Source organism: Meleagris gallopavo, chromosome 3 (genome assembly GCF_905368555.1).
Source record: "Meleagris gallopavo chromosome 3, MGAL_WU_HG_1.1, whole genome shotgun sequence".
NCBI lineage: Eukaryota > Metazoa > Chordata > Aves > Galliformes > Phasianidae > Meleagris > Meleagris gallopavo.
In genome coordinates, this window is record NC_139406.1 from 72,543,794 (window position 1) to 72,568,317 (window position 24,524).

The window sequence follows — 24,524 nt, forward strand, 5'->3', positions numbered from 1 at the left end:
CCTTAGCAGTAAATTTTGATGTTAGATTCTGTGTCAGCCCTAAAAGATGAACGTGTTGATAGAAAAAATAAATGAGTTGAATTTCCAAGGTAAAAGTGGGGTATGGAATATCATCCTTTAACTGAAAGGCCTACTTACCTTAGGTGGGAAATAAATCTTTTCTGAGGTACTGCAGTAAGGAAACTGAAACTGTCTCCAGACTTACATTCACTACTGTGAGAACAGAGGTCACCCAATCACAGCCCAGATGAACAAGACCTAAGGGCACAAATATTTTTTTACATTTCATTTTACATTTTTTTCACAGCCTATACCTTCCTTCAACAGCTGCTTTCAAGACTCTCTTCAAATTGAGCTCTATGCTTTTTCTCTCAACCCTAAACCTACATGCTGGTGGAAACCCAGCCTAAAATACCCCAGCTATGGCCCAGACTTATATATCCTTATGTGAGAATTCTGTTTGCATGCCTCTTTCCCATGACATATCTTTTCCTGCCTCACTCCCTGCTTTCTCTCTTTCCAAACATAAACTCTCTCACTCTAAACTTGTGCTACAGCTGAAACTTAGCACAATGCCTCCAGGCTTTTCCCAGAGGAGCATGGTCGCAGGCATTAATTTTATCTGCACAGCACTTCTTCCCTTTGCATTCTCTTTTGAAATCCATTCCACCTAGAGCTTTGTACTTCTAACCTTAACCTAGATCTTAATCTATGTGTTGAATGAGACTTAGTCCCAAATATCCTAGCTATCGCCCAGATAAGTATGTTCTCACGTCAACCAAGGCTCAGCATAAGATCCCAGCTATGGCTTAGGTCAAAAAGATCTCAGAGAAGAACACTTCTGATATCCTCCTCTTCACCTCGACAGACCATTTCCAGACAATTACTGCTGGGAGTCTCAGCATCTCTTCTAACTCTTACCCCAAACCTAGGTATCAGCTGAGCCCAGCAACTACAGACAGAGACTATACCTTCAACGAACAATTCTTTTGATCCGTGTTGTCCTTTGCCCTTTCCAATCCCACTACAAACAGGGCTTTAAATGGTCTCCCTTCTCTCAGCTCTAAAGATGACCAGGTCCCTAACAATAAGAACTGAGACTTAGCCCAAGGTCCCTAACCATCACCCATGTGAGAAACAAAATCACTTTTTGCAGCCCCTTTCCTGGTCCACTCCAGAGATCAAGACTTCGTCTGTTCTGTCTCTAAGCTTAACTATATCCTGAGCTTTAATACCCAACATCAACTGAGATGGCCAAAGACTCCAAGTTATAGTCAACATGATCAAGAACTCAGAATAAAATTCCTATGGCAACTTTTTTTCAGCTCTTAAAACTCTTAATTTTTGACCCCTTAAAATTCTTAGTATGACTGTAAAGGACGTGTTGAGCATTTGTTTCAAACTCCAAGCTAGTTCCAGATGAAAAAGATCTCAAATAATTATTTTTTGCAGTGTATCCCTTACACTGTAACACCAGCACTAACCCTAACACTAGTCATCAGCTGAGTCTTCCCCAGCATGCCCAACCACAGCCCAGATGTAAAAGGCCTCAGGGAATAATGCTTCCTGTGGACTACCCCTTTCTGCCCACCCTTTCTAGCCCTATCCTAAGCACGCGTCTAGGTGTAATGACCTTACTGTTCCTAACCCAAACCTTAACCCCAGTGTTCAGCCTGGGCTGAGTCTTAGTCCAAGGCACCCAGCTCTGACCCACATGAGTAATTTCCCTGGGTAGAACTCTGTATGCAGACTGCCCAACCCTTTTATGGTTATTTATTAACATTGCCAAGGATAATGGTTGTTGGATTGGAAAACGTTTCCTTGCTTCAGGATAAAGAAATCCTTAGATTTTTCCATGTATTGGGCACTCCATAGGGTACAGTAGTTTTTCTACACACCACATCAAAGAACAGGTACTGAGATTTAAATATTTTTTGCACATCTTCTGTGAACTCCTCCATAAAACTTTTCTGCTAGTTTAAATTTTGTAATAACCATTTTCCTTTAATGCTTAGAGCCATGGAAAGGCGTTATGTAGGCAATGTCCAATAACAGTTGTGGTAAAACAAGGAACATTTACAGGCAGAAGAGAGATTACAAAAAAAAAAAAAAAAAAAAAAAAAAGATTAAGTTTTATCTTTATTCTTTCTGGTTTTTTTCATTATATTCTGTCTTGTAATGTGTTGCTCAATGTTGTTTTGCTCTGATTCTTTGAAGAACGATATGAGAAATGTTTTATATTCAGCACTGCTGGAAAGAATCCTTGGGGTAGGTTCGGTCAAATCCATTAAGAAATGGATTTAAGATTAATATTAATCTGCTGTTAGTATAGAAATTGGTATGAAATAGAACTTATCCTTTAGTTTCCTTTCTTTGGTTTTCACAGTCAGAGCAGTATGTGTGTTTCCACTTTTAATATCACCAAAATTTCCTTCAAAATATTTCAGTCTGCTACAAGTTTCACGTCTACCTGCTAATGTATCACATTAGTTCAGAATAAAAAGATTGTTATCTTTAGATTATTTTGTTTCATCATACCAAGCAAACTGAAATAGGTTATGTTCACAGGGAGTCTGCTACCTGCTCTACGCCAACGTAAGACTGCACTGCTATTCACGGTGCTGCCACTCGGTGGTGCCACGGGGCCGCATTTAAAAACTTGGTCGGTCTTTATCACCTGTACTTTGAAGGCTCCCGCAGTGTTTCCCTGCCTATGTAAAGAGAAAACATACAAAATCTACGTCCTATGATTCGTGGCTTTAAAAACATTTTACCTGAGTGATGCTCTGATTTTTGGGTGGTCCTGTGTGGAGTCAGAAGCTGGAGTCAATGCTCCTTATGGGTCTCTTCCACCTTCAGATAAATTCTATGATTCGACATGATTGTTATTCTGCCAGTTCTAGTTATGTAGGGCAACATCAGAAACAAACTACTAACAGAATATGAATTTATTTGGCAAATTAAGGTGGCTGAGTTGTGCAACATTCTGTACTATAATAGCTTTCCAAAACAAGTGCATAGTCTATGCTGAAATGTAAAAGCATGGAAAGAAGCACAAAAGCAGAGAAAACAAAGTATAACGGCTTTTAACTAATATTCTAGAATATAAATGTCTATTAGTAAACTTAACTTAAACTTAAGAGCATTTTAAGAGCACTCTGCTAAAAAATAAGGGATTTAAAATTATATAAATACTTGTATATGAAAAATATACTGACTTTACAAATAAAATTATCAGCATACAAAACCAGTATGATCTATCACTCTGCTGTTTAAGCAAATTTTATTTCATTTTGTATTTCAAGTATCCTGTTACATCTTCATTGCAATATGGATAATTTTCTACCAGACTTCAAGAGACCAGTACTCTCTGTAAGCAAAGTAGCACACAGAAAAGATGGAGCATGCCATTATTTTCCAGCAGTGCCCACTGCAGAAGGCCAAGCAGTAGTTCTCATGAAGCCAACCATGCCAGGGTTCACATCCATAATCCTGCAATACAGATCAGTGTCTATCTAACTAATAATTTTCACAGAATCGTAGAATGGTTTGAGTTGGAAGGGACTTTTAAGATCATTTAGTTCCAACTTCCTGCTATAGGCAGGGACACTCCAGACCTGGTTGCTCACAGCCCCATCCAGCCTGGCCTTGAATACTTCCAGGAAGGGGCATCCACAGCCTCACTGGGGCAACCTGTTCCAATGTCTCACCACCCTCACAGTAAAGAATTTTTTCCTAGTATCTAGTCTAAATCTACCCTCTTTCAGTTTTTTTCAGTTTTCCCCTCATCCTGTCACTACCTGCCCTTATAAAAAGTCCCTCCCAGCTTTCCTGTAGGACCCTTCAGTTACTGGAAAGCTGCAATAAGGCCTCCTCAGACCCTTCTCTTCTCCAGGCTGAAGAGCCCCAGCTTTCCCAGCCTGTCCTCATCGGGGAGGTGCTCTGTCCCGTGCAGGAACCTTGGACACTGTGAGACCAGATTTCTGAAAAAAAGGACACACATTGGAGGACATGTTTTTTAAAGTCCACCTTTAATGTGCATGGGGAAACGAATCTGGAGATTTCCTTCCAACACAAAAACCTCCCATTGCCTTTCATTCAGCTGTACTTACATAAAGCTCAACATTTAATTCCATCTATTAAGCCAGCTGTGGGAGATGAGCTCTAAGGAAACATGGCTCTTAGAAAACATCTTTGTTGTCATATTACCTTGCTGAAATATTTCAAAATAACATCTTTTTTTTTTTTTTTTTTTTTTTTTTTTTGGTGACATCTTTGAAAACGTTTTCTGTACCAGAGAAGGCTGTAGTGCAAGCCTGATATGAAGTGATATCCACCTGCCCGTCCCATAGAATCACAGGATCACAGAATTGTAAAGGCTGGAAGGGACCTCTAAAGATCATCCAATCCAACCCCCTGCAAAGCAGGCTCCCTAGACCAGCTTGCACAGGTAGGTGGGTCGTGAATGTCTCCAGAGAAGAAGAATGCACAACCTTTCTGGGCAGCCGATCTCCATGGCACTGAGGTTGCACTCAGCTGCTTTGGTGCTCTCCATTCGCCACTGGGACCTGCCCTTACGTGCTGATGTGCACACAGCATGTGGGATACGCTGAGCTCTGAGCCAGAGGTGCTCCCACGAGGCTGGTGACTCAATTTCGGGAGTTGTAGAGCCCTGAGGCCTTCTCTGGCCTCACAGGCCCAAGAAGGTTATACTGTTTGGAGCCATAAAAACAAAACCCGTAAGATCTACAGGCTGAGAACAGGGAGTGGCGAGAGCAGACGCAAACCAGCATTCTGTGTACCGCGACACCCGAGATGTGTTGCAGGCGAAGTGAATTAAAGGCGGGGAAGCACGAGCAGGGAAGCAGCCCCGCCGCTCGCTAGGCAGGGAGGTCACGGCCCCCTCCCGCCGGCTGCCACGTCGAGAACGCCCGCCGACCTGCAACGCCTCCACCGTGGGCAGGGCGGGGCGGAGACGAGGAGGAGCAGAAGGAGGGCGGCAGCTGAGGGGCGGGGATGGCGGCGTTGCGCTGCGGCAGGCGGCCGGCGGGGCGGTGACGTTGGCGCAGGCTGGAGGGCGGGGAGGAGGAAGAGGAGGAGACCGGGCGCCTTCGGAGCGGAGGCGGCCGCGTACCGCGTAGGCTCCGCGCGTCTCCTCCGGGCGGCTCTCTCGGGGCCGCGATGCGCTCGGCCTGAGCTCTCCCTCCGCAGCGCTCCCGCTTCGGACCTCCGCGGGGCGAGGGGCCGCGATGGCCGCGGGCGGCTGGCAGGAGGCGGCGGCCCAGCAGGCCGAGCTGACGGCGGCCCGGGTGCGGGACGTGCTGTCGGGCGGCCTGGGCCTGCTGCGCGCCGAGCTGGGCCTGGAGCTGGGCCTCGACCCCCAGGGCCTGCCCACCTGGCTCGCCTTGGCGCTCCCGGCCGCGCTGGGGCTGGCGCTGCTGGGGCTGCTCCTGGCCGCGGCCTGCGGAGGAGGGCTCCGCAAGAAGGCGGCGCGGAGCGCGGCTGAGAGGAAGGGCGACGAGGCGACGGCCCTGACGGCCGGCGGGGGCCCGGGCAGAGCGGCGGGGCCGGGACCGGGGCTGCTGAAAGGCGACGAGCAGAAGAAGAGGAACAAGAAGAAGCTGCAGGAGAAAGCGGCGAGGGTGAGGGGCTGCGGGCTCTGGGGACCGGTTCGCAATGCTGCTCCTGGCCGCGGGGCTGGGGGCCGTGAGCCCGGCTGGCATCGCCTGCGTGTGGGGTTTGTGGCACGGCGCTGCTTCGGGAGCCCGGAGCGGCAGCGAGGCGCGAGAATGCCGTGTTGGTAGTGAGTGAGGAATGCAGCGCTGCTTTCTCGAAGCGTTCTGATGGTTCTACGAATTACGCGAAAGCAGTATTTATATTTCTCTCTCTTTTTTAATCGCCATTAATCTCAAGGCTTGCTGGGTTGGGAACTGGCAGCGGAGACCTCGTTCTGATTTAATTTCAAGGCAGGAAGTGCAGCCCGGGCAGGTACAGACGGCGGCTTTACGAGCCTCTTAAATGCTGCAGTGATTCAAACTTGAAGGCGTTTTGTGGCGTCTTTTCAACAGAACGCCTTAACGTCGGTCTGGCAGTGAGCTTCCCTCGGTGGGAATATGTCTGACTTAGTTGTTATAGTAAGGATCATCTCCTTTAATAAGGAAATCTCTCTGAGCAGCCCCTTAAAAACAGATCGTTCCTGTCTTTTTTTTTTTTTAATTCTCAATATGTGCTGAGGGAGCCTTGTGTCTTTGACAGTGTTTTCGTGACAAAATTAATAGATTATAGAAATTATCAGCTATCCTTTTCAGGCTCATGGCAATCATAGGTTAGGGACTTGAAGGAATTGCTTCAATAGCTTTTATTTTGTTGGTATGTTTGTAATCCTATTTATGTCCAAATGGATTATAGGAATGAAAGTGCGGCAGATGTCCCCTGCCTGTTACAACCATGTCTCATATTTTGCACTGTAAAATCTGAATTATTTGCCTATGACTGGAAAAAGGAGGTACAAGAGGAATTTGTAATCTTGTTTGATTCTGTGGCAATACTGAGGCTTGAGAAGTTTTTGGTTGTTTTGTTTGGTTGTTTTTGTTTTTGTTTTTGTTTTAAAGATATTTTAGCTTTGTCTTCTTGTGAACAGTGCAAAAGTCTCCATGCATCACCAAGATGTCTTTGAGCAGTGAACTACTAAAACTTGCTGGAGCTGTTTGTGCAAGTTGCAGGAGGTTAAATGCAGAGCACCGAGAAGAAGAAGCACTATGATTCAGAGTTTTTCAAATGTTACTAGGTCTCCATTTTGGAGAAGACATATTAAAGATACAGCACTTTTCAGCCTCCTGAAAGGTGAAGAGATCTGTTTTACTTTCTTGAAAATAGTGTCTGCTCTCAGAAATAATCCACATTTTGCTTATTCTGTTTTTATTCTGGAACTAAAATGCAATCTCTTGCAAGTCATGATTGGGGAGGCTGAGAAATTTCTCAACAGTAGACAGTGAAGAAATACACCATTAACTTGACAGTGCCCTGCTGTATAGGGCTTCATGAAAGCAAGCTTTGTATGTAAACTCAACTGACATTTTTAGTGAATATAAATACTTGTATTGTTTCAGGCTTGGTTTTCTCAGGCAAAATAGTAAAAACTGTGGCTAATTGAGAGCAAACAACTTTACAGTTAAAAAAGAGTAAAAATGTTTTTTAGCTGTGAAGCTGTCATTCTATATTCTCACGATCTTGAAAGTTATTTTCATAGTACTCTGTAACCATTATTTCCGTGCAAAAATGGGGAGGAGGGGGAGAAACAACAACTTTCCCAACAAAATAAAATGCATAACCTAAATCATTAACTACAGTGCAAATAAGTTTCTAATAGCAGTGAAGTTAAATAGGCCTGCCTTGTGCTCATTACCCAACATAAATTCACAGGGACCGACCGGTGTTTGCATGTCTCAGTGTTTTCTGACTTAGTTTCACAATGGAGAACTTCCAGGAGAACTTTGTGAATTTAAAAATGGAACAAAAATTCCTACCAAAGGCTGCATGTTGGTTTTCATGCTGTATTTTTCTATACTCTACTGCTGGCGATGAGGTCCGTGGAGGAAAAAGAGTAAGCCTATTATCAGTAGATTTACCAGAGGGCTTGCCATACCAGAGTCTAGATTTCCATTACAGGTATTACAGAAAGCTAAGAGCAACTGGTCTGCAGCATTAAAAAGCACAGTCCAGATGTCTAATTAAAAGCTGTAGGGTTACTTTAATGTAGAGTTACTGAGCTCATTGTATGACAGTGATGTGTAACTCTCGTCAGTCAGGCTCAGAAACATTCTTTGCTGTAGCCTTTCCAAAGAGGAATATCACTGCTTTGTTTCACGAGTTTAGCTCTATTCAGCTCCTTTACGGGTACTGTACAATCTAACTGATATTGTTAGTAAAATAAATTTAGTTCAGTAGTGCTGAGTTGCCTGGTTGCAGCAGCAGTATTGGGGTTCTGTTTGTTTACTTGCTGTGGATAGACTGAGATAAAATGAAGCTGGAATGGTTTAGCGTTCATTAATATTTCTTAAACCTTCAGCAGAGAAGGGTGGAATCCGTTCTTAGGTGGTATCTTTACAATCTGAAGACGCCATAGAAACTTAAGAATAATCCTCTTCTGTTTTCTGCTATAGCTTGTAAGAAATAAAAATAAAAAAAAATCTCTTTATGTGTGCAGAAAAATACCAAACTATCAATGTATTTCTTATAGGTTGAAGTGTACCTGTACAGTAAAGGCTACATGCTAGTGCTTACTTTCAGTACAGGCACTGGCATTCATTTGCGAAAGCTTTCTATTTGGCCTCCTTGAAAGAACTTCTCAGACTACGCTTTTTGCTCCTAGAAATATGCCACATAAAGACTTTTTCATACTTTCAACTGATACTCGCGTGTTGTGCCTGTCAGATTGCAGGAGGAGTGAGGCTGTAGGATTGTCTGGTGCTTCAAGGGAAAATTGCTTCATGTCTTTCTTAAGAAAAGCTTATAGAAAATAGTGGTAAATGGATTCTTTCATTGGCCGAAAATACTGCAGGTAGGCATAGCTCTATAATGTGTAACTAAGGACTAATAAGGCCCTGTAAAACTCAAAATGCTAGTAATTTCACTTCTCCTTGCTTAAGTGTGAAACTGAGGTATCCGTAGCACTGTACTGTATAGAAAGAACACTTTTTTTATTGTAGCACTCAATCTCAGCAATACCTTTATTCTACTTCTGGATTATCTTAACACCCTCTATAGGGAATGTGGGATGAAAAAGGTTTATTTAAACAGTGGAGTTTTAAGTTCAGAATTTTGTTTGGAAATGAATATTATAGGCAGCATCATTTCTGCTCTGACATTATTTCGCATCTTCCTGTAGCTGTTTGAATCAGACAAAAGAAGATGACATATAATAAATTGCAGCACTTGGATGAGTTAATACTGTTGATGAAAGTTGGGTACATATTACTTTGAAGTCTTAAGCTTTGCCTTTTAGGCTGTTGTTGCTTTTAAAAGAAATGCCCTTGAATACTATGGAGAAGCTTCTGCTACTGTTATATCCAAAAATGGTCACATGAATTTTGCTTAAAAGTCTATGATTCATCTGTGGGCAGGAATAAAATGTGGAAAGCTTCCACCGAGAAGGCAAATATTACAAATAGTCAGGGAGAAGTGCGTGAGAGTACGGATTTTAGAACTTACTTGTGATGGCTGCTGTTTACGTGATCAGATGATCGAACAGTGTTTTAAGTGGTCAGTGGTTTTAAGCGGGTGAGTTTTTCTGGAGGTTTCTTAATGGGGATGAATTAGTTTATTTCTTCTGAGAAATGGCTGTTTATTTTCGAAAGGGAGCATTAAAACTTACATTGAAATTTTGATAAAGAAAGTGATTTTCACGCTGAAGGTATGTATGTTATACCTAAGAAGCGAAGCCCTGTGCAGAACTAAAAGAAGTCAGTGGGCTGTGAACATCTCTGAAGCAATTCTGAGAGCAGATGTGGCAGCTCTAGTCTCTAGAGACACCACTGAATAACCCACATTCTTCCTGCAGTTTGCGACTTGAAACATCGTGGGGATTGCCATTGATTAAAAGGCATCCTGCCACCAACAGCATAGCTGTGTGGCATCTAGAGGAAATCAGGTTCAACAACTCATAATGGCAATGGGTTATTTTCCAAGATTGAGCGTCAACTCCTTGGTATCTCTGTGGTGCCTTGTTCTGGGAGCTTTGTGGGAGGAACTTCTAGATGGTTCTGAGATGTAGATCTAGAAAATGTCTTTCATTTTCAGAATGCTGAGGGATTTGTTGTAAGTTAGATATAAAAAGTCTAATTTAAGGCAGGTTATTGCAAAGGAGGAGTTGAGTGACCTGATCTTTCAATTTCTATTAATAGGTACAAAATAACAAGCTGGCATGCTAGCTGGCTACAGTAAGCAATACTATGATATACTCTGGTGAGAGTGTGCCAAGGGTGCTCTGTAAGCATAATATAGCATGGCAGGACATAATTGCAGTTAAAGTGGGGAGTGGTGTAATGCAGAGTTAAGGTAGCTCATGTTTTTTAATAAACAAAATAATGATAATACTTGGATTTATCTAAGCTTCTTTTGAATTGATCTTTTACACAGGAAACGTTTTTGCCCCAGACAGTAAAGCAACTGTGAAGTAGTTATTTGTGCTTATCATGCTAAATTAGAGTGAAAGTTTGATGCAGAAATCATTATGAACAACAAGAAACTTGTGTACACACAGTATCAATTAATACCTTTGATAATTGATTTTCACCCAATTAGGTTAGTGTCTAACAGAATAATACTTTAGATTCTTTCAACTCTGCAAGCTCAGTAACACCACCCTTAGATTTGTGTTAACATTACTTTGGATTACTGTATTTCTGCGTAGGGAGTGTGCAAGCTAAAGCATTTGCTTTTCCTGCCAAAGGTGATGATCAGACTAATGGCTGTGCAGAGTTTAACTTCATTATCGTGGAAACTTTTGGAAGGTAATACATGCCAGTTTCCTTCCCTTTATTACTATGTGAGGGGAAAATGGTAGGCTAACGAAGTCTGACTGTCTGAACAGAACAATGGGGGTAGCCTTTGTTCGTGCAGCATGTTTAACTTCTAATGTCTGTTCTATGAAGTTGAACTTGTGAAGGAAGTGAGGGTTATGCACAGATTTGGAGAATAAAGTGCAGAAATTTGTTCAAGCTAGGAGTAATTTAGAAAAATTCAAGCTCATTCCTGAACTACCACAAAGTGCTAAATATGTTCATTTAATGACTTAATTTGTAACACATGCAGATGTAGCTGTTCTGAAAGCTAGTAACTTCTTGAAATTTGCATTTTGATTAGTAATTCCTGTGAGAACGGAGATAAAATGAGGGAACTTCTGTTTTGTTTCCATTCTCATTTGTACATTTGGTAAATGTGCAATTGCTGTGAGTACTTCGAGTCCTTATCCAAAAATTCCCTGTGCTCACAGGTACTTTTCAGTCAACAAATAGTTGTGTTTCAGTAATTACGTTGCTCAAGCTTTGCTGCTTCTGCTTTCTCCAGTTTTATTATTATCTACACTTCTTGTTTACGCAGCCTAATGGACGGTCTTTCCTTGATGTATCTGAGGATGAAGTGATACAGCCCGTCCGTAAGGAAAATACAAGGCAGCCCTTGGATGCAGAAAAGAAGAATGAAAAGGTCAGTTATGGATTTGAAATGAAAACGTGGAAGTTTAATGCACATCACTTCAATATCACGTAACTCTGCTTGTGATTGGAATTCCTACTGCTTATATATGAGCAAGGGGACATGTATCTTACTATGAAGAGCACTAATCTAATGTGTTGGAAAGAACTAACAGTATTTTCTTAACTTCTGAGATCGTGCCTTATCGTGAATCGTGTGCATCAAGCAAAACAAACCCCTATACTGAACACTGATAACGTTGTTAGCAATTTGAAAATGTTAAACCTAGAGAAATTAAGTTTGTTTAATCATTGCTGGCTTCTGTGGAGATACAGTGTAATGATAGTATTGTTAAGTGGCACAACAATGGAGGGACTACTATTGAAAGGATTGAGACCGTGTGCTTGCTCGCTTCTTTTGTCAGATGTATCCACTAGTGTTTAGAGATCTTAATTTCTGGTGACAAATAAAGACTTTGAAGTCTAGTTCGAGCTTTTTGTTATGCAAATTGAGCAGCTGTGTTAGAACATCTTTTTCCAAGCAGTCCTTAGTTTTACATGGAAGGTAACTGTACTAAATGTTTGGTTTTTTTGTTTTTTTCCCCCTAAGGACCAATCTCTTGTAGCTTTATCACAAACACTCTCTCTTCTAGGCAACATAGGTAGATTTATGGTAGGTCTCTGACCAAAAACTTTATTTTGGTTCTTTTTGATAACATTGTATGTGAAATTTTCCTTCTGGCATGGATTTCTAAAGATGCATAATAGGTATCCTGGCTTGTGCTGCAGTGAAGACTGGACTATCAGTTTTATTCTAATCTGGTAAAGGTTGTTGATTTTCTTTGTATTCTGTCCTATTAGGACTGATTAAAAAAAAAAATCACCATTTAAAAAAATATATGTATACACATATTTTGACAAAGTAATGTAACTCAAATAATTTGATATATTTAAGCATAAATTAATAGAATTATTTTCTTTAAAAATGCATTTGTTTTGCCTGCACTGAGGAGTATAGGTAAGAGAAATTAGTATGCTCAAGCAGTCAGAAAACAGTAGTTAGTTATTGTAATGAGGCTTAGCTCACTCAAGCTCTAATTAAGTTGCTTGACTTACCTTTTTTTTTTTGCAGTTAGTATGTTGGCTAAAGCACAGCTGTACCTGTGAGTGAACTGTATTGTGTCAGTTGGCTCTAGAGCTCTGAAAGCTTTCATCATTGCAAACAGGCTTCTCTGAAATGGCTTTGCCTTAAAATTTCATGCAGCACACTTCTTTTTCTTCTCCATGAGTCACATATCAGATTGACTTTGTGGGTTTTTTTTCAAGGGCAGAACAAAATGGGATCCTAAAGGAGTAACTGCATTTATATTCTTAACTTTCACTTATCTTAAGTGGCTTTCCCAGTAGGTAAGGTGTTTAAATACTCAACTTGAGCCTTACCGTAAAATTGCCAGCATAGTAATGTGAATTTTGAAGTGTTAAATTGAAGCTGCAGCTCTGTGAAGTCAGTACATAGATTCTTATGCTCCTTCCCCAGATTAGGTTTTCATAGCTCTTTGGGGAAGCCTGGAAAAGCATATTTGCCTCAGGAATTGATTCTTGCCCTTCAGTTAAAAACAGCCCCAAGAACTTGCTGTAAGCTACATGTAATTTTACAGATATCTAATTATTTGGTTAAGCCTCTTGGGGCATCTGTTGTGTTTGTAACATTATATGCCTGCTAAGGAGAGTGTTGGGGGTCCTGTGTGTAGATGTTCTTTCTTTGTATGGCTTTAGGTGGGTGGTATAAGTTGATGGCTGGGATTTAAGCAGTGCGTGTACGTAGATATATGTGAATATATATGTATATATGATCTGTGACCTGAAGGGTATGATTTTTTTTTTGTTACTGCTGTGCTTTAATATATGCTTTTGGTGAAAAACAGCACTTCACTTGTTTCAGTATTTCTTAGCTGTTTCAGCGTTGTGAGTTTCATGCATGTTTTTTCACAATAGATGCCACTTCTTGTTCTGCTTTGCGAGGAGGGGAAGCTTTGGATGATGGCTCAGTTGTGGTTGTTTCATACGGTTCATCGTTACAACACTGAATAGTTTCTTCCCTTTTTTCCATTTTAGTGACTTTCTGGTACAGAGTTCTTTAGTTTTTAGTATGTGGAACTTAAAAAGAGTCAAAAAATATTTTCTGATGAGACTGTAAGATCTTAGAACTTCACTGCCTGTTCTGTTTGCCAGTACACAAAACTGCCTTGTCTTGAATACTAGAAATAAACAGTCCATTGGGAATGAAGAAGAAAGGCTTATTTTTCTATAGTTTGTTCTTGTGGGTTGTGGGGTTGGGGTGGGAGCATTTGTTTTACAGACCTAAGTTTTGGCCAGCCTGCCAAGTTCCTCATGTTCTTTTTGGCTGGTGGCAGACCCAACACTGGCAGCTTTCTGTGTTGCAGAAGCTGACACTTTGAATGAATAGGGTTTCTGCAAAATGATTGGCTCGTTTGCTCAAAAACATTTAATGTCTTTAACCTTTGGCAGTCAATTTGTAACCAAGATAATAATGACTGTTACAGCACTCAGTTTTGCAGGTGATGAGTAAGTGGTACCTAATTATAGTTCTAGCTTCAGAGATTCAGCTGTAGTGACTGAGGCTAAAAAAGCAAGTATCTTTTCAATATTTAAATTACTGACTTTTTGAAAAACAAACCTTGCTTTCAAAACTACAAAACATTGGATTTTCATGAGAAGTGTAAAATTTGTTTCTCTGTAAAATCAAGTTATTTAAGAAACTGCAGTTATAACTTAGAGAAGCAATCATCTTAAACAGCTATCTGAAAGACTTGTGATGTCTTCTGAGGTGTTCCCTTAGAGTCAAAGGACAGATGAGCAATGATGGCTTTGTGGACATCACTCAACTTCCAATCTTAATGTAGCTGAGAATGGAAAATAAAATGTGTGACAAAGTCACCAATCTCCTTTCAAATTAAGTTGAAAGAAGCAAGTCATAATAGTTTTTCATGTTGTCTACTGTCATTTTCCCTTCTTTACTTGGAAGGTGCTCTGGCAGATAATCTGGGTTATTCATGTTTTTGGAACCACTTCTTCCCAAATTGCTTTTGAAACTGGCCCTACTTTTTTGGAGATTTCAGAAGCTAAATAGCCAGTATGTGGGTAAATGTAGTCTGCTGAGCGAACTTGGAAGATAATTCTGTTTTATGCATATTATGCAGTAAGCAGGGAGTTAGTCACTGCTCTGGTCACTTCTGTAGATGCTACAGGTATGTTGATACAGTACTGCACACAACCAGTGGTGTTTTTATTAGCTGCGGAGCTGCATCAACAAGCTGTGCTGCTTTCAGTACTAATGTTGAAGCTCTATGATTGTTTTGGAGCATGCAACTCAAAGGCATGTACACGACATAGCATATTGGAGCCATGAGGTATCTACTGCAACTGTGGTGTTAACTTGGTTGTTAGCAATCCTAGAGAAATAGATATTCAAAAAGAGTATATCAAAGACTTGCAAATTGTGTGGTCTGAACTCAAGTGAAAAGCAGGCAATTAGCCTTTGCCCAGTCATTAGGCTTGCTCTGAATGTCCAGAAAGACACTGGTATGCTGGGAATACTGTTAATATATTCATACAAAAATGTGAAACAGTGAGAGCTGGAGCTTAATTTGAGTAAATAGCCTTCTCTCTTTAACAACTTGCATTTTTTTTATTCATTCAGATTTATCTAGTAGTTCTTCACTGGATTGAAAAGCTTTTCAGCATTGTCTTTTCTTTCCAAGAAGGCAGGCAAGTCATTTTGTCATCACTTTAGCTTATCAAAAGATTAAACTCCAGGGCTTTTCTATATTATACTCTCTCCTGATTCTTGTGTCATTTTTCTTTTTCCCCCTTCAAAATTGTCTTTTTAACATTGTGTATTACTACCTGTTGCACCAAAACTATTGGCGAAGGTTGTCATCTCGGTTCCTATTCATTTACTTCTGTCTGTGTACCAAGAAGCAACGACAGTAGAAAACTTAATATAAACAAACAAACTGTATGTATATTGTATGGGCTGCAGACATAGTTGCAATTTTGAAGTCATTTTCCATGCTGGAATTCTTAACTTTTTTTAAAGATGTCACTGGCATTCTTTAGTGATTGAAGGAACTGGGGCTGTTCAGTCTGGGGAAAAGAGGCTGAGGGGAGACCTCATTGCTCTCTTCCAATACCTGAAAGGTTCTTACAGCAAGAGCAGGGTTGGTCTCTTCTCACTGGTGACAGGTGACAGGATGAGGGGAAATGGCCTCAAGTTATGTCAGGGTAAGTTTAGGTTGGATATCAGGAAATGCTTCTTTACAGAAAGGGTTGTTAAGCACTGGAACAGGCTCCCCAGGGAGGTGGTTGAGTCACCATCCCTGGATGTGTTTAAAAATCATTTGGATGTGGTGCTCAGGGACATGATTTAGCAGAGGGTTGTTAGAGGTAGGGTAGTATGGTCAGGTTGTGGTTGGACTTGATGATCTTTAAGTCTTTTGCAACCTGAGCAATTCTATGATTCTTTTATTCTTCACATAGAACTCTATACAGATTTTGCTAGAGTGGAATCTTTCTGCCAAACAGTTCATATTCCTCTGTGATTAGAACTCTCCCAGCTTAGTTTCTTCCACTGGGATTTGTACTCTGTAGAATAAGTGCTTACTCCTAACACTTGCATACTGTGCAAGTCTTTCATGTCCCTCGGCAATCTTAATTTGTTTAGGAATCAGTATTGTTTAGTACACTTCTCATTTTCAACTGTGCACAGGAAGTTTTAAGGAAAATCTATTCAAATTTGCCTGTGTTCTACTGATTTTTTTTTTTGTTTGTTTGTTTTAATTGAAAATCTAAATTGCTAAAGTGTTCACTAAGTAATTAAGATAATGCTTTTTTTCTTTTCCTAGTCAAAGAAGAAAAAGAAATCAAAAGGAGATGCTAAAACAGCTCCGGATGCATCACGTTTAGATGGAAAGGAAGCTGATGAAGGTATTGAGCACAAAATATAGTAGTTAGGTTTATTTTAACTTCTGTGCTACTTCAGAATTACTTGCTTGTGATTCAGTAATGTGAAACTCATTTTGTCATACCTACAGAATTATGTTAAATCTGATCTTAATGGAAATCTGATCTTTGAAACAAGTTTAATTGTTAGTGAAGCAGTTGAAGTTGTTAAACTTACAGAAACTGAGAGTAGTCACGAATAATAGCTCATTTTTTTCCATGTTTGCTTTGTGAAGCAGATTTATTGCATTACATCCAGAACAACACCTACCTTTGGCCAGTCATTTGTTTTCTCAGACTAATGCTGAAGTTTACTGCCACATCTGTGATGTTTTTTTTTTTTTAAACTGAACCTGTTTTCAGTCTTCAGCTTGATAGGAAACAAGGTAAAACTTGTCAATTTTTTCTCTCTAACTTTGTGATGTTTTCACTTTGGGGAACATTTTAGGAACCTGGGAAACGAAAATCAGTAACAGAGAAAAGCGTCAGCAGCGCAAGCGAGACAAGGTGATGACTGATGGTGGTTCAGGAGAATCAAATCTCCAAGGGACAGAGAGCACAGCTGCTGTATCCATTGAACAACTCATACCCCCACCATCACTTCCAGTTGGTCTCAGAAAAAATAAAGGTATGATGGTTTAGAGATTTCTAGAAAAGAAATGCTTAAATAGTGACTGTGTTGGAAGTATAGTTGGTATATTTGGAGATGTAACTCAAGATTATTTCAAGCCACGTAAAGATTAGTTTTCAGAGTGCAAAAATATCTTAATATCTTTTTTTTTTTTTTTTTTTGAGCCACTCAAGTGGGAGAGCTCAAGGGAAGGCATTCTGGGGTAAATGGCAGAGGCAGGCCATACATCCTTACTCCCATATTTGTGCTCCACTGGCTCTGACCTTGATGATCCTGAAAGCTTTAAACTCACTCACAGCACTGTTGCAGCCAGCACCAACTTCTCAAGTTATTGATTACTTCCTTGTGACAAGATTATGCCTATGAGTTCTCTACTCAGATCATTTACTGCTTAACATGTAGACTTTTGTTTCAATTTCTAGTTTATTAGTACCTGCACTGAGAATGGGGCATCTGGCTGAAGCTCAGTAGTCAGTTGTGGAAGCTAAGATTTCAGTAGGGAAATAGAGGCTTTTGTGGCTGCTGTTGTTTCAGAAAGTTGCATGGGTTTAAAGAGTATGTAGGCATAGAAACTCATATTTGGCTGTAGCTGAGCAAAGGCTAAAAGAATACAGACATAGTTTAGCTTTGTGGCATACTTTTAGCCCATTGATACACTTAGCTCTCTAATTAGATGAAACTTGTTGTTCTAGCAAAGTGACAAGAAGACCAAGCCTAGCTACTGTCTGGTACTTTGGAACAATATATTCCATGCTTCAATTATTTGCTTCTTTTCACAGATGCTTGTTTGCACCTTGACTGAGTAGCTTGTTCTTTGAAAACTGGATCAATTATCTCCAGTTTTCCTTATATTACCCATTTATGTACAAACATCTTCAACAAATAACTCCAGTTGTAGGTATTTCTGGCAGTGCATGACTATTGTAACCTCTTTAGACAGAGCCCCTTGTGCATCTGTTCTGAGGTATCACTGTGCCAGATCAATATGAAAAGAATCAGTTATGTCTTATGTTCTCATGGTGAGGTAAAAGTTAGAAATAGCTTTATGTTTCTGAAGTACTTAGAGCTTCCCTTGGTTGGAAACTTGCAGCTTCTGTTTTGGATTTCTGCTCCTCGTTCTTAAGGAAGCTATAGCTAGAATTCTTTGAAATGTGCAGTTACTCTCTGTATAGGCCCTTTATGCCCTTTAAGTGTTTAATCTGTCTATAAGAATCAACAATATGAAAAATAGAGCATTATTTTTATTCTTGAGTTCCCTGGAAATAGCTTCATTTACTTTGAGGTACTGATACTTGCGTTTTCTTTAGATATCAATAATAAACGCTCTCAGAATATTTGCTGGTCTTTGCAGAAACATACTCTAGCTCTGTCTCCTACCTCTTATCCAGGTGATTCTCTTCATGTGCAAGTTAGCAGCTCTAAACCTTCAAAGGGGGAGTCATCAGTTCCACAAGGTAAAAGGTTTTTGTTGCTAGGCATCCTAATTAACTGGAAATGTGTTTTAAGGAAGTGAAAACAAACTGTCAGTCCAGGATGTTGCATGGTTACTAATTTAGAACTCTATTATACAGCTGGCTTTTTTGGCTCTGCAGATGTTATATTTCTAAGTTGCAGGTGGTGCTTAACGTGTGGAAAGTGATCTTACATCTATTGGGGTGTTTAAAACAAAAACTGCCTAGAAATTTCACGCAGATTATCTGCTACACACGTTGTTACTTACAGAAAAATAAAGCTTATTCTCAAGCTCGGTTAAAAATCCCTCATGCTAGTTTTTCAAACTTACTTTTTTCTGTTAATGAGTTACTGACTTAAAGAATTAATATATGTTAACTTATTTCAAAGATAAGTCCTGATTTTGGTAGTTTACACTCATTGCAGGTTATGCATGCTTGGATTATTCACCTCTTTCCATTCTCCTTTGAGAACCATGCTGTAAATGCATTCATTTTGAGAATGACTTTATTTATCCTATGTGTAATTTCGCTATGTTAGACTATGATTTGAGTGGTGAATCTCAGTTGCTTTTTGATAAGAGACATTGACGTAGTGGTGATTAAATTTTGGCATTGTGAACAAAGGTGATTGTTTTCCACAGCCAACGCTCATAGTATTTCTTTAACCAAGAGCATTCATTGTGTTTAAGGCAAGTCAACAGATGAGCTATTGAAAGCACCCAGGTCCAGAAGTTGCATCACTGCTAGTTCTTGAGAGCTTTGATTCACATGCTAACTTCATGGACCATAGCTCAGAAAGGGGGAGCCACATTCTACAGAGCTTCAAAGAAGCATAATTCTAGGATAGGAGGCAGTGATTTAAGTTGCAGTAAGGAGTATTCTGACTGGACATGAGAAGCAAAGCTCTTAGGAAGTTTGCCCAGAGGGTGGTTTGAACTCTCAGCCTTAATGATTTCCAGAACTTGAGTAAAGTGATAAAACTTTGAAATTAGCCATAAATCAATTAGCAGAAGGTGGAATCAAGTGACATCCAGAGATCCATTCCAACCTTAAGTTTTCTGTAATTTCTGTGAAAAGTTGCTGGTTGTACAGGAAGTGTATGTAAGTGATGCGAGAGCAGTTTGATAAACAGAATAACGAAACTTTTACTTCAGGCCTTCAGCTGTCTTCTTGCAAGGCTGCAAAACAGTTGCTTTACCAGCTACACTATAGTTTCTGGGTGTTTGCTATTTCTTCCTGTGAGAATGTTTATTGACAGAATGTAACAGCTCTGGAGTTGGGTAGATAAAGAGCAGTAGTTCTAGATACAGGGATTGGGATGTTACAGATGTCTGTGTTTGGAAATAGGATTTGTCGAGGAACACGTAGTCACAACTCAGCAAATAATTTCCTTGCCAGTGATGCTGCCTTGAATGTCTTTTTGCTGCCTGAGTGAAATTTATTTATGAAATAAAATATTTTGTCTGTTGCTTTTCTAAGCATGTTATGCTGACATAGCTGAGTATTTGTGTTACGTTCTTGAGATACAGATATCATGCAGATTGGCAGTTTTCTTTTTCTGTTTTATGATGCATATTTCTTAAAAAAAAAAAAAAAACCTGATACAACCCTTTGAGAACGGTTTGTCATGTTTAGGAAGTGAGTCCTGTATGTATGAAACTTGCCTTGCCTAGTAATTCCTTGGCACAGTAGTCTGTTGTAGGCCAAGGCTTGTGGTCTCTTACCTTAGTGAGAACTTACCATGTTCTTTTCCCTCTGAGTTGATGGACTCTAGTTAATGATAGCTATGCTTCTAGTAATTTCCACATAGCATTCAGAAAGCGTTTTCTATTCCTTGGTCATTTCTTTCACTTTGTGCTTAGAGAACTGTTGTATGTTACCATAGTTACGAAACAGAAATTACTCTCTGTTCAGTTCATGAGACTCTCTACAAACCATCAGATCACCATGTAAGAGAAATTATCCCTTTTGTTGTTGAATTAAAAGAAAAAAAAAGTTCTGTTTTAATTATTCATCCAGTTTCTATTTTAAATGCTATTTTTATTATGCTTTTATTTAAGTTTCCCCAGGATTAAATGAAAGCCATACAGTAAATGGTGGAAGCTGGAATGAGAAGCCTGTAAAAATCTCCTCACAGATTGGTGTAGGAGAGGAAAAATGGACTCCTGTTTCCTCAGCTACAGCTGGGAAGAGGAAGACTGAGACATCTGCCTGGGCCCAAGATGCTGCAGATGCTAACGGGAATGGGAAGGACTGGGGTGTAACCCTGGTGAGCAGGCCCTGGAAGGAGCGTTCTTTGTTCACTCCCATTGGTAAGCTGTTCTGAGAAAAATTTGCATCACATAAATGTTCTTATATAATTTTTGTAATGAATTTCTTGAATAGCTTTATGCTGCTATATTTAGAATAATAATTGAATGGTGTCGTGAAATGTGAGCTAAGCATTTTCTGTTTCTTGTAAGTTCTGATGGTTTATCATCTGTTTCTGATTACAGCTTGACTGGACTTTATCTGAAATAAAATTATTTATTTGTAGGAACCGATTTTCTTATTTTCCTAGAATTCTGAAATTGCATAATTAAGTCTTAGTGGAATATAACTTTTTTTAACATATTTCTTAGAACATTAATGTGGTCTGTTGATACAACACAGTCAAACAAGCTAGATTTAGCTTGAAAAAGAGAAGGCTCTAGGGAGACCTCATTGTGGCTTTGCAGTACTTGAAGGGAGCATATAAACAGGAGGGGGAACGGCTGTTTACAAGAGTGGATAGTGATAGGACAAGGGGGAATGGTTTTAAACTGAGACGGGACGTTTAGGTTAGATATTAGGAGGAAGTTTTTCACACAGAGGGTGGTGATGCACTGGAACAGGTTGCCCGAGGAGGTTGTGGATGCCCCATCCCTGGAGGCATTCAAAGCCAGGCTGGATGTGGCTCTGGGCAGCCTGGTCTGGTGGTTGGCAACCCTGCACATAGCAGGGAGTTTGAAACTAGATGACCATTGTGGTCCTTTTCAACTCAGGCTATTCTGTGGTTCTTTGTCTTTGGCAGACATTTGTTTAGGTTTCAGGAATGAAGAGTGTTTAGATCTTGTGGCAGACTCTTAGCATTTCACTGATTTTATTTTTTTCCTTTTTTTTCCTCATTAGAAATTATTTTTCAATCTTTTGTAGTACAATGTTTAGCCTTTGTTACTTACACTGTTCTGAATAATAAGAGATTTGTTCATCTGTCTGTGGAACAGCCTTTTTATTTAGTAGATACTGTACTATTGTTTTTCCTACTGTTCAGATCCTAGTCACTTCTGGAAGTCATTGTTCTTCTATAGTCAGAAACACTGCTATAAGTCTAGACAGATTTCATTTGTCCCACATATCTTGAAGTGTGGGACCTGAATCTGCACAATTAGAAGGATTTCTGTTGGAAGTTTTATTGTTGCCAAGTTGAATCAAAGGTGTGCTTTGGTTTCTGTGGTATTTCCTCATATTCCAGAAAACTGTATTCTGCTTGCCTCACAGAATGACTTGGGTTGGAAGGGACCTCAGAGATTATCTAATTTTAAACATGCTGCCAATCATATAATCAGGCACTAGATCTGGTTGCCCAGGGCCCTATCCAATCTGACCTTGAACGCCTTTAGAGATGTGGCATCCTCAGCTTTCCTGGGCAGCCTGTTCTAGCACCTCACCATCCTCTCAGTGGAAGATTTCCCAGAAATCTAGTCTGAATTTCCTTTCTTTTAGTTTATGACTGTTCCCCCCGTCCTATCAAGTGGTATTTTGTATTCTAATGTAGTGTTACTTATTGATTGAACATCTTGTTCTTGTTTTGTTATGGGGAGCAGATAATGTTTGACCAGGCTGATCTGCTTCTGGTAAAATTATAGGATTTGTAGATGGAGGGAGAGCAGTGGATATCCTCTTTCCATAACTTCAGGAACGCTTTCAGTATTGTCTCTCACAGCATGTTCTGTATCCAGGTTAGGGGGTTCAGCCATGGATGGTTGGAAAAAATGATTAGGTTCAGAGATCATACTTTGCCTCGAGGCTGATAGTGGGATATCCCAGGGCTTTATCATCTTTGTAAATGATCTGGAGGAGAGGGTGAAGTGCAACTTGCATCACATTTCCAGATTACAGAAAACCTTGAGGAACCAGCTGGTGCCATCCAGGGGGACATAAACTGGCTGGTAGAATGACCCAACCAAACTAGAACAAGGACAAATAAAATGTGAAGTGCTGCACCTGGAAAGGAAGAATCCCGAGCTGGGGAATGACAGCCTGGGAAGCAGCTTCATTGGAAAGAAGGGAACTGGTGGACACACAGATGGAAATGAGCCAGCTGGCCATGGGCCCTGGCAGCAGTGGACACGAGCAGTGTTCAGGGCTGTATTAATAGGAGTCAGTCAGTCAACTGTGGTAGTAATTATCCCCTTCTACTAAGCACTTCTTTGACCTAATCTGGAATACTGTACCCAGTGTGGGGGCTCCCCTGTGAGGAAAGGATATTGATCTACTGGAATGAATGCAGCAGCCTCAGAAATGGTCAGTTGTTGGAGCACTTGCCCTGTGAGGAGAAGAAATGAGGCTCATCTTGCCTGGGAAAAGGAAGGCTTCAGGAGGATCTAACAGCAGCCTTCTAGAACCTGTGAGGTGTTTCTGAGAAGATAGAGCCTACCATACAGTGGTGTATGGTAGAAAGATGAGTCAGTAGATTTGGACTGAATATAAGCAGAAACTTTTTCACCACAAGGCATTGTATGTAGGTTGCTCCAAAAGTAATGCCTCCTTTTTATTTCCGTGGAAATTACAACAGGTACAAAGGGTATAACAACTCTGGTAGAGCAAATTCCCAGCCACAAAATACTGTTTTTTACCATAATCACTGCCATTTGTTAGTTCATGCAGATGAGTTGAATATGACTTGTCTTTCATATCACTTTTGCCACAGCTGAAAAGTACATTCATGAAGCGTCCATAAATGTCAGTGGGTACAATTTTCTTGGCATAGAGAATTTCAGTGTCACACCTTTACTTCATATGTGCTACCATGTCAAATGATGTTTTGTCAGACTACCTCGCCACCTGTCACACAGCAACAAATGTAAGGGAATATTGGTGGGAGTTCATTTTCTACTGCCATAACACCAACATCTACCTCTGACATTGTGGGGCAACATAATAAATAGGAAGAATTAATGTCAGGCAGCCCTTGCACGGCCTTTTTGAGTAACTAGTCTTCATCCTTAGAAGTTTTTAACACCCAGCTGGATAGAATGCTGTGCATCCTGGTCTGACCTCAGAGCTGAATGTGTGTTGAGGAGGAGGATGTACTAGGTACCTTCTGAGATCCTTTCCATCCTGATTTATTCTGTTTTGTAGCTTGTTAAACTCCTGGTAGCTTTTATTTGTAATCAGGGTCTTGCCATCTGTTTCTTTTGACACAATTGTGCCACTGGATATTTTGTCTTGTTTTCTGCTTTATGCTTCAGATTCAATCGAGTACATCTTGATTTTTAATCAGCATCTCTTCTTTGTCAGAAATATAACATAAAAGCAATTTTCTGTAAGCTAGATGTAATCTACAGAACTAACATAAGATTTTTAATTGCTCAGGTGATTATACTGGGGAAAATTACAGCAGTATGGGACTCGAAACACAATCAACTTTTCCTCTCTTAAGAGTTTATAGAAAAAAACTTGTTACATATAGAAAAGTCTGTAGAGAGAGGAAGATGGTTTGAAAATTACTTCAGTCTGAATGTTCACACATTCATGTCTCTTAACAGCACTGATTGTATTATTAATAATTAAAATAATTCAGTTTTGTAGAATGTTGACGTGACTAGAACTTCCTGTTTTTCTCACTCTGTTCATCATTAAATAGCTGACTTCTTCAACATTGCCAGCAGTGTGAAGTTTGTTGTGTTTTTTTTTGTTTTTTTTTTTCCCCCTGTACTTCTCCACAGATGCTTGGAAGGTAGATGCAAGGATTAATACCTCTGAACAGAATTCTACTTCTTTCTCTTCTTTTGGATTAACTCCTGGAGTTTCTGGTATGTATATGCTTCCAAAGATCCTCCTCTCTGCTTCCCTACCAGATGGAAATAGAATTTGCCAAATATTATTAATTTGTATCTTTTTTTCAATGGTCTTTTGAAAAAGTAGTGGTAAATGTAAACAAGTAGAAGACCTGGTTTGTGAAAGTTTGGAAAGCTTTTTGTC

At 40.1% G+C, this 24,524-nt stretch overlaps 1 protein-coding gene across 4 annotated transcripts in view; it reads left to right on the forward strand.

Moving 5' to 3' along the window:
• Positions 1 to 5,050: 5,050 nt before the first annotated feature.
• MTDH (metadherin) overlaps positions 5,051 to 24,524 on the forward strand; it is a 32,847-nt gene continuing 13,373 nt past the window's right edge. For 2 of the 4 annotated variants that reach the window (XM_085221454.1, XM_085221456.1), the window contains exons 1-6: positions 5,052 to 5,642; positions 11,101 to 11,205; positions 16,118 to 16,199; positions 16,663 to 16,842; positions 18,234 to 18,299; positions 20,360 to 20,611. In XM_085221454.1, the coding sequence (XP_085077580.1) occupies positions 5,250 to 5,642; positions 11,101 to 11,205; positions 16,118 to 16,199; positions 16,663 to 16,842; positions 18,234 to 18,299; positions 20,360 to 20,611 (1,078 nt within the window). In that variant the 5' untranslated portion in view covers positions 5,052 to 5,249. Of the gene's footprint in view, positions 5,643 to 11,100; positions 11,206 to 16,117; positions 16,200 to 16,662; positions 16,843 to 18,233; positions 18,300 to 20,359; positions 20,612 to 24,268; positions 24,356 to 24,524 lie in introns of all 4 variants that reach the window. The other 2 variants (XM_019614371.3, XM_085221453.1) reach the window with 2 other exon arrangements.